This window comes from Hyperoodon ampullatus (genome assembly GCF_949752795.1).
Source record: "Hyperoodon ampullatus genome assembly, chromosome: 1".
NCBI lineage: Eukaryota > Metazoa > Chordata > Mammalia > Artiodactyla > Ziphiidae > Hyperoodon > Hyperoodon ampullatus.
In genome coordinates, this window is record NC_136914.1 from 137,923,091 (window position 1) to 137,933,314 (window position 10,224).

The following is a 10,224-nucleotide window of genomic DNA, read 5'->3' on the forward strand; positions in this document are numbered from 1 at the left end:
CACTGAGGGTTTCACAGGGTTCTTTTTTTTAACCAGACTCAGCAAGGCGCCCCTCAGCACCACCCCAGGAGACGGCCCGATGCTCTGCCAGAGCTCTCCTCTCTCCCCTGGAGCTCCTCCACCCCCATTGCTCACTTAAACGCTCACTTCCCACAGCAGGCCAACAAGACCACTCCGCACACACTGTGTTCAGGGCTGCTGCATCACAGGTGCAACTCACGGAGGGGAGAGGCCTTTCAAGAACACCATGCAGGCAGAGCCTTCTTCATCCACAAGCCTGCACTTCTTAAGAGGTTCAAAGCCTTGCACTGGTAAATATAAATCCAGAAACTTCTTTTTTAATTTTCAGTAAGTTTTTAAACACTAACATCATTGTACTAAATCCTAAAGCCATCCCCCAAAAGGTTTGACTCCACAAAAGAACTTAGCAATCCCTAAAAAAGGGAAACTCAGACCCGCCATAGACTAGGTGCTCCGGCCAAATCACCTTTAAAACTGCCTACTCCGCTTCCCCAGAGAATGCCTGTCAGCTCTCTTCTGAGCTCTGAGGACAAGATGCCCTTATCCTCTGTCGTGGGGTCTCTCCCCCACCAAGCCATGGAAACTGGAAGCCCTAACAGGCCACCTATGTCTCTTAACCACCACCAAGTCTGAGCTCCTCTCGCACCTGAGACCCTCTGCAGCACTGGCTCCACCCTGCCTGAGACGCTCCCTCAGCCGCAGCGGCAACTCTCCTTCCTGGTGTCCCTACTCTGTGGGTCCCTGTCCTCCACGCATGAGCTCTCTCACCTTCTTGCTCCAGTGCCCTCCCCGGGGAGCACCCATCCACGCCCACAGTCTTACCTGGCAGGCCCAGGAGACTGTAAGACCTGCGTTCCCACACTAACCTCCCTCCCCAGCACCAGGTCCATGTTCACCTTCAGATCAGACATCAGTCGAGCCCACGGCGTTCCTGAGATCAGTCAACCCAGCACAACAGCAACTGGGCTAGACATTTTACTCAAACCTGCTCTCCTATTCCTACTTTGACGCATATCACCACCATCTCTACCTGAAGTCCGAAATCAGAGTCATTCTAGACTCTCTGCACTCAGGACACATCCACTCCACGGCCCAACAGCTCAGAGCCCAGCTCCTCTTCTCTGCCTCTGCCACCGCCTCCTGTCTGTGGGTGCCATACTGACACCAGAGATCTGAAACAGCCCTCCTAACGACCTGTCTACCTTCCCAGTAACTTGCCTCCATGGTGAACAAACTGTACCATTTCCCAGAAATTAACAACTCCCCGCCCCAAATAAAAGCTAAAAACTGAGGGAACTGCCATTCTACCAGTAAAATCACTTGCCACTCAGAACAGGAAACCCTTATCTCCACAGATTCCAGAGACAAGGCACACAGAATCAAAGTATCCTTAAGACCTTGGGGGCATTAAGAAGTAGGTTCTGCCCATAAGCCTATCATCAGATTTGCAATGACAGAGACTAAAGGGGATTGCCAAGCTTCCCTCTGACAGGGAAGGGCACTACCCTTGATGGCCAGTCCTGAGGCTTGTTTACTGGATCAACTGACTGTCTGCTGCTAGGCCAGCAGAATTAGATTTCCTATTGGTGACCCTACTGCACTGTTCAGTAACAGTTTCGAAAATTCTTCTTTAAAAAACAATCCTAAGTATATCTCTTTAGACTCCTAGATGAACAAGAATAAAGTTCACACCCACACTGAAAGAAATATTCTGGGCACACTGGGGTGAGCCTGACTTGTAGGAAGTTCTGAATCTGGTCATCATTGGAAAAAGGAAGACAGAAGCCAAATTAGGAACCTGGTGAGGAAGGCAGCCAGGCAGCTCATGTCTCCAGACAGGCCTCTCTTCCACCGTCCGGTCCTGCAGGCCATCGTCTGGCCAGCCCACAGGCGGAAAGAAGAGACGGGGAAAAGCACAAGACAACTGCAGACGGGACAGCCCCGGGCCTCAGGGAGGGCAAAGAGGTGCAGGGCAGACAGGGATGCCCCCTTTACTGTGCATCACTATGTACAGGGTTATAAATGACAAGAAATTTTAAACCATTCCATTGCTGTACTTCAATAACTAACATGGGGTCGGGGGGACACAAACGCTTATGTCAAACACTTTCAGAGTTAAAGCAGCAACAACAAATTCATGCATTCTTAAGTTTTACGACCCTCTTTTGCCCTTTTGGGGATCTGTCAGGATCCCTCCAGGGTAGTTTCCAAGGTTGCCAGGAAGTTTGCAGCTTTGCTGGCATAGTACACATCCAAGTAATGGCAATCATTTAGAAACTTTTTCCAGGGCTGCTTTTATATTCTTGAAAAATGTTGTCTGCTTTTAAAAACAGATATTCAAAAATGCTACAAATTTGGTATCTGATTGTATTACCCAAGAGAAATTCTGGTCCACCCAGAAAGTCTGTTCCTCTTCCTTTAATTTGCCTAATGCAAAAAGAGGAAGAGAAAAATTAATCTTATTAAACTCACTTTGCAGAAAGGGAAAGACTGGGGGAAAAGCTAAGTTTAAATTATCACTGACATAAGGAATGTTCTTAGCTTATTTATAGAACCACCCAAGCATCCACCGACAGAGTGAATGAATAAACAAACAGTGGCATATCCACACCATGGAATACTACCCAGCAATAAAAAAGAATGAGCTGTTGATACACACAACACGGATGAATGTAGGAATAATTATGTGGAGTGAAAAGATAAAAAGAGTATGTATTGTATTATTCCATTTATATAAAACTCTGGAAAATATAAACTAATCTATAGTGACAGAGAGTAGATCAGAGGTTGACTGGGGAAAGTGGGGAGAGAAGGATTATCATGAGCTTTATGATTTCATGGGTGTAAACATGTCAAAATGTATCAAAGCGTACAACTTTAAATGTGTGCAGAAAATAATTGATCTTCTATAATTGACCATCCATTAACAGTAAAGGAAAAGAAAATGCTCCGTTTTATCCTATACATTAACATTAAAGTTAACATTAACAGTAAAGGAAAAGAAAATGCTCCGTTCTACCCTACACAGGTGGTTTGTGTAAAACCTAGACTTTGCTGCTGAACAGTGAGAAACTGGATCCTCCCACGTCCAGCAGCAGACAGTTGTTGATGGTGATTTCCTCCCTCTAATTCACTTTAAAACTGTGTAATAACTATTTACAACATACAGTATACCTAAGTCAGTGCTGTGCACACAGCAGATCCTCAATTTTTTTAAAAAAAAGTCTTTAAGTGAACAAAAACACAGCGTCGTTGTTTGGGACTGTAACTCAAGAGCCGAAGGTGGCTCTGTTTCACCTATTAGAAGACATGCTTTTGAGCTCGAGGAAGATGAGGCCATGGAAAACAAAGCACTAATGCCTTTAAAGACAGCATGGCGGGGGCACTGCTTCCTGACTGGAACACACCTCCATCTACAAACAGATCCACGGCAAGTCCACAGGAGACTCCAAGCAAGTGCCTTGACGTTCCTACGCCAGTTCTCCTCCCTCGTCCATGTTCCCTCTGGATACTTCCCAGAATATTATCCAAGCAAAAATAATTTGCACCCATTTTAATTTTAAAAAGTTATGTCACAGAACATTTTTTTTGAAAGTATGTTGGAGGAAAAAAAATTTTAAACCAGAAATTAGAGTATTTCAAACACCAAAAGGACTGGGAGATTCTGATTTACACTATAGTAAAACACTGGCCACCTGTTCTTAAAAACCACATGCTAAGATTATGCTGGGTTGGTGCTGCATTTTGTTGTTTTCAGAATGCTAACATTTAATGACAAGCTAAATTAAGAATATGGCAAGTGGGGCTTCCCTGGTGGCGCAGTGATTGGGAGTCCGCCTGCCGATGCAGGGGACACGGGTTCGTGCCCCGGTCCGGGAGGATCCCACATGCCACGGAACGGCTGGGCCCGTGAGCCGTGGCCGCTGAGCCTGCACGTCCGGAGCCTGTGCTCCGCAACGGTAGAGGCCGCAGCGGTGAGAGGCCCGTGTACCGTTAAAAAAAAAAAAAAAAAAAGAATATGGCAAGCAAAATTTTATTTTATTTTCTTGTTGCTTTCAGGAGAAGTTAGGAACTCTAAAAATTTGGCAATAATGTCTAAAATTATTTTATTGCCCACACACAAGATATTACTACCTAAATTTAAGTCCGCTCTAGTGACAAATGTACATGACTTTTAAATTCTTGACATATATGCTGTTTGAGTATCAACAATTAATATCCATGAAACACTGAGAAGAATTAACAGAAAATAAACCCTTGCTTTGTTTTACTATCCCCAACTTCCCTTAAAACAGAAATGTGGGGGGAATAATAAGTTATAGAAGGCTCACAGGTCACAGCATCATGAGCGTGGATCCTGTGCATGCACTGCATTACGAACCCTGCTTTCTGGTGCTGTTATGCATTTATCTCAAACACTCTCCTTTGAAATATTAAAAATAGTCATGCTGTCTTGCCCTAGATCTAAAATAAGGAAAAACCCTCAAGAGTAAATCTAATACATATTGCACACACCTCCGACATTTGGTAGTTCGTGTGTGTTAAGCCTCCCAGGTGGTGCAGCGCATGAAAGGTTCAGAAATGAGAATGAATGGCAGCCTGGGTGGCTGCTCACATCACCACAAATGCAAACTACAAAAGAACCTCACCACTGACCAAATGGCGAATCTCCTGTGTCTCAGACCCCGCTTCTAGATGCTAAACACTACTCTCGTGTCTTCTGGAGTGTTAAACCAGCTTAACAAAGGAAGGTGCTCAGGACCAGCAAGGGTGGAACCCTGCAGGCCAGCTGGTGTCACCACAACAGAGCAGACTGGAGAGAGCAAGGCAAGGCCAGCCCTGTGCCAGTAAAGTGGTGCTCTGGAAAGCCCTATCTGCAAGAAGAAAACACATGTAATGTAGTTCTATTTGCTTGAACTGCATGATAGAAGACAAGCCTCTCACACCACTGCTGTTTCCATCAGGGTCTGACCCCATGTCTCCCACAGCCCAGCCCTTCCATCCCAGCATGGCTTAGCTCTAACCGTCCAACTCACTTCCACCTTCCAAAAAACAAAGCTTAATAGGGTACATTAAGAGAACTGGCCCAGGAATGTTTCAACATACTTGGGCCTTTGACCAACTGACACAATGTTTCATGGTCACCCAGCCCTTCTGTTAAGTCCAAGGCCACAGACCAGATCATGCTGTGCTAGTTACTCCTCAAGCCCAAGATGATGCTCTGCCCATCAATGTCAAGGACAAGCCACAAGCCGGGTTTGAAAAGGGGTAAAGCCATCTCCATGTGCCTGGAGGAGACACGGGTACAGCCCACATTCTGCAGTACTTGAGCCAAAAATTCCACATTTCAAGAATTCCTACACAACTCTGCGGTGTCACAAGATGCAACTGATGGGGGGAAAGGAGCAAATTAAAGGTACAGTCAAACAGGAAGAGAAGTGGATGCAAAGTTAACTTTTATGCAAAAGAGAAACCACCAAAGACTTGCCATGAAGGAAACCAAGCACAGCCAAACCAAAAAAATGACAGCAAGTTATTAAAAAATGTAACATAAAGGGTCCAAAGCAGAAAGTATGTTTCATCCACTAAAAATTCTGGTCTTTCTTCATTTTTTATCTGTAAGCTGGAGAGAGCCCAGAAAAACAAAAGTCCTCACAAATCTTCATGTTTGCCACTCATCGACCTGCATTACTAAGTGCAGAATTAGTAGGTTTGAATTTTACTCAGCTATTCTCTGTGCCTTCGTTATCACCAGTGATGGAGCAGAAGCTGGCTGGATAACTGAAGAAGACAGAAGTGTTTCAGGGTCAGCGCAGGTGTGAAAACCGGGAGACCAGGCAGGGCCCTCACAAGGTGCCTGGCCCCAGACCCCTCGCCACACGCCAGGCCTTCCCACAGGGAGGTCAACACAGCCCTGAAATTTAGGGCATTAGGCAGGTGAAAATGGTTCCCAGACCCAATTCCAACACGTGCTTGTGGAAGCTTCCCCACACCAACAAGCAACTGTCAGACGCCAGCAGCGTGTCCAAGAATTCAACTCAATTCTGACTCGGAGACAGAATTAGATTCCAGACTCAGCCCCATGAGACCAACTTCCACTTCAGATGCCAGTTGCCAAGCCCAGGTTATTACCTGTGCTTCTGACTGGCAGGGGTTCCCATAAGCCCCTCTCCTCGGGTTCAAGCACTTTGTTAGAGCGGCTCACAGAACTCAGAGAAACATGTTACTTACTAGGTCACCAACTTATTCTAAGAGGATATTGAAGGATATGAGCCAACAGCCAAATGAAGAGATACGTAGGACAAGGTATGGGGAAAGGGCACAGAGCTTCCATGCCCTCTCAGCGTGCACCATTCTCTCCCAGTCACCACACGCCCGCCATCTGGAAGCTCTCCGAACTCTGTCCTTTTGGGTTTTTATGGAGGCTTCATTACCGAGGCATGATTGATAAAATTACTGGCCAATGATGACCGATTCAACCTCCAGCTCCTCCCTCCTCCCTGCAGGCTGGATGGAAACACCAAAAATAGCTGGTGGACCCACCGCCACATTTGCCAAAACCCCTAACACAGAGGACCATGGACTGGGAAGCAGGAAATAAAGTGCTTGTTTCCCCAAGCCACACCCTGGCACAATGCATAACTTCAGAGACTGGCTGAGCCACCCAGTCCCAGGAGCCCAGCAATTACAGACACAGCCTGCAAACACCCCAGTGCTACTTCATCCAACTGCCAAGGCTGGCAGTCCAGGGCACCTGGAGAAAAGCTTCAACAACTATGACTGCAGCTGGATGAGGGCTTGCACTGGCACAGAAGATGCCCGTCCATCCCCAACTGTAAATACCACACCGGTATTCCCCTGGACCAGGCCAGAAATCAAAGCAAAGGGCTCCAGCCCAGGAGGCCAGCGGGGCCTAGCTGTGACTGTGGCTGGTGCTGGGGCCCCAAGCTGACGTCCGCAGCTGCCTCTTCTCCACTTTGACATGCTCTGCGTTGGGCCGGGAGCTGCAGCCAAACTTCCGTCGGGACTGCAGGCTGGAAAGGCTGGGGAGAGGCCACTGCACAGACCGCCCATCTCACAAGCAGGGCTGCCAAGTACTCAGACTCGGCTAAGGGCAGGCTCAGTTCTGTGCACCTGACTGCAGGGGCAGAAGGCACCTACTCACACCCACCATGTGCCTACACAAGAGGATGAGCTCCAGTGCAAAGAGGCAGGCTGGTGGCAGAAGCCCACACTGGGTAGCAGCTGCCCTCAGAAAGGGTAGAAAGTGTGCTCCGTGGCGCAGATAATGTAGGTGTGTTCATACGGCTTGGCATTCTAGGGGTCGTAATGAGAGCTATTTACCACGACCATCATCCGCCATAATGACCAAATCATCAGGCCTGGACAGACAGCACAGCCATGAAGTGTCACCACTCGCTTTACACTGAATCAACTATACGACACAGGCCAGCCTGCCTCCTTTCCACTGGCAGCTATCATCCTCATCCTCTACCACCACCACTCTATTTCCACGTGTAGCCTAGTGTAGAACAAAACACAGGTTGTGCCCTATAAGTATTTACCTTGGTCCTCCATCCCTGCCTTCTTCGGGGGGCCAGCACAGACATAGCATATTAGCTGGAGGACAAAAAAGGCCCATTACCAGTAAGGTGACCTGATGGATCGACTTTCAGTGGGGACTTTGGGTACTCTCTTCCCCTAGAGTTCTGGGTGGAAATATAGGTTTAGATGAAGCATTTGGTCTTCTAGGGCTGTTATGGGCTGAACCGTGTCCCCCAAAATTTCATATGTTGAAGCCTAACCCCCCAATACCTCAGAATGTGACTGTATTTGGACATAAAGCCTTTAAATTGGCATTTAAATTAAAATGATTGGCCCTAATCCGATGTCACTGGATTACAGGAGCACATTTAGACACACACAGAGACATCAAGAATGCACACCCTCTAGTCCAGAAAGGGGAAGAGTCTAAGTCTGAGAGGACATTCCAGGAGAGCCTTTTCTAACCCAGCTCTCCCAAAGTGGGTATGAGGCAGTGCTGAGAGTCAACAGAGTGAGCGAGGACCGGCTCCCCAACCAAAGTCAGAGGGAAACAGGACTCTTAGCCTTTTACCAGGCACTGTTAGTACACGGACATAATTCACGAACCCCTCTTCTGATTAATTCTGAACTTAAAAAGCAAGTTTGTTTTTTTTTAATTGCTGCAGGACAAACTGTGTACATGAACTAACAGCAAGCGTTTATTGAGTGCTTATAACTCCAGAGGACACTTTGACAGGCACCACAGGAGGCAGAAAAGAAATACCTAAGCATGTTTTTGCCTCAAGGAGTAAAAAGCCTAAGTAAATAGAGAAAACAGGTAGTGAGGGCTGTGAATAGATAAGCGCTAAGAAGTTCAGGGTTCCCGAAGGCTCCCACAGACGGCTCCCACAGACGGGTACAGCCCCTTAATTCCACTCCCTGAAACAGAAGGAACGCCCCTCTCTGGAGCGCTTACCCAGCTCACTCTTCCCTCAGGCCAAACTTAGCTCCCACCATCTGTCCCAAGAGCTCCCAGCCCTTCACCTTGCGGTCTCAGCTTACTTCGCAGGTACCCCAACACCCAACACCCTCCCATCACCACCAGTTCTCTTTCCCACTGCTCCATGCCTGCACCCAACGCTCCAGTCAAACCGCTGTGTTTGAGTTCTTCTGTTTTTCATGTTTCCGGCGGCTGTCGGTGTGGCCACCTACAGCAAACCTTTGCTTTCTAATTTGCCGCTTTTAATCTGCCGAAAACTTGGAGCGCGGAAAAAGAGCCCTGTTTGCCTAAAACGATTTCATCCTTCAGGACCTGCCCAACTTTTATCTCCTCTGTAGGTTTCCCTTGCCCTCCCCTCCAGAGTTTGTGTCTACATATATACATTTCCACAGTGCATCAAAAAGGCATCTCCGACTGTCCTGGTGACTTTCCATCGGAGCTCAATCTTATATATGCCAAAGAGAGTTCCTTGAAAGCAGGCCCAATACTTTTCCCGTCACTCAGCAGAGCAAGCATTCTTTCAAGGTTTCCCAAATTTGATCTGTCATATAAAACATAAGATAACGGGCCAGAGCTCAGGCACTGTGCTAGGTACAAAATTTCCTTGTTATCTGAAGGGAGCTCTTCCCCGGATCGTCTGTTAGCTTCCCAATACACAGACGCTGTGTGACATTTATTTTGCCTGCCTGGAAGCCAACTAACTTCTGGTTCTCAGCTGCACTGTGAAAATATGAGGATGCCAGAGAGCTGAGATGCATACAGTAGTATTATTAAATACAGGCATGTTCAAATCCACTGAAGACCGCTGACTCGTGTACTTAATATTTTCACATCACACTAGGCAGTCCTCAATCTCCCTTTGTATCGGGGTTGGACTAGTTAATAATTAACTGACTTCGATTAAGTTCCCTTTTCATAAAGAGCAACTGTGAAGTGCTGTAAATGCTGTTTAGGAAAAACAGACACACCAGTGACTCTTGAAACTGGATTATTCATCTCTGGAAAACAAGCAGGAAGCCTGAGGAATGCCTGCCTGCAGTCAACCTTACCCAGAAAGACTTGGTCACAGACCCGCAGTGTCACACTCAGATGTGCTTCTCAGGCCTTGGCTCTTCTCTGGCCTCCCTGATATTCGAAGGGCCTCAGCTATTTAAAGCATTACATTAAAGAACCATGTTTTTACACTGACCCAAACCCTGGCAGGTTCCAAGAACAACAAAGCAGGACTTACTGCCATTGTCGTCAGAATCCTCACTGCTGCTGGGAAGGCGACCTCGTTTCATGATCTCCCCGGGAAACAGCAGGCAGCCTGCAAGGCAATGAGACAGCACTTAACCCAAGATGATAATACACAATCATCAAGTTGTGCTTCAGATGGCAGCCCAGGATTTACAGCACACAAGAGCAAACAATCGGCTTTAAGTAGCATTTGAATTATAAGCAGTAAAAAGACCAAAGATACATAATTAGGTGCAATTATTAACAGAACAGGTTCAAAAAGGAGGGGGAGGGGTGGAGAAATCACACATCAGCAGGTCTCCCAAAGGTGTCAGGCCTTCTCTCTCATTCCTGTGACATTATCACTACAACTACTCCAGGAGTCTCTCTAGCTGACCGGCAGCAAGCCCTGCAGGGAAAAGCCCATGGCAATGAGCACACTGCCTCCTCACCACAGACAG

At 47.1% G+C, this 10,224-nt stretch overlaps 1 protein-coding gene across 2 annotated transcripts in view; it reads right to left on the reverse strand.

Annotated features, from left to right (window-relative positions):
- Positions 1-9,848, reverse strand: part of JADE1 (jade family PHD finger 1) — a gene marked incomplete at its 5' end in the record, with an annotated part of 37,094 nt that extends 27,246 nt beyond the window's left edge. The window contains one exon of one of the 2 annotated variants that reach the window (XM_079706256.1): positions 9,777-9,848. In XM_079706256.1, the coding sequence (XP_079562382.1) occupies positions 9,777-9,828 (52 nt within the window). The remainder of the gene's footprint in view (positions 1-9,776) is intronic. The other variant, XM_079706255.1, reaches the window with a different exon arrangement.
- Between the last annotated feature and the right edge of the window lie 376 nt (positions 9,849-10,224).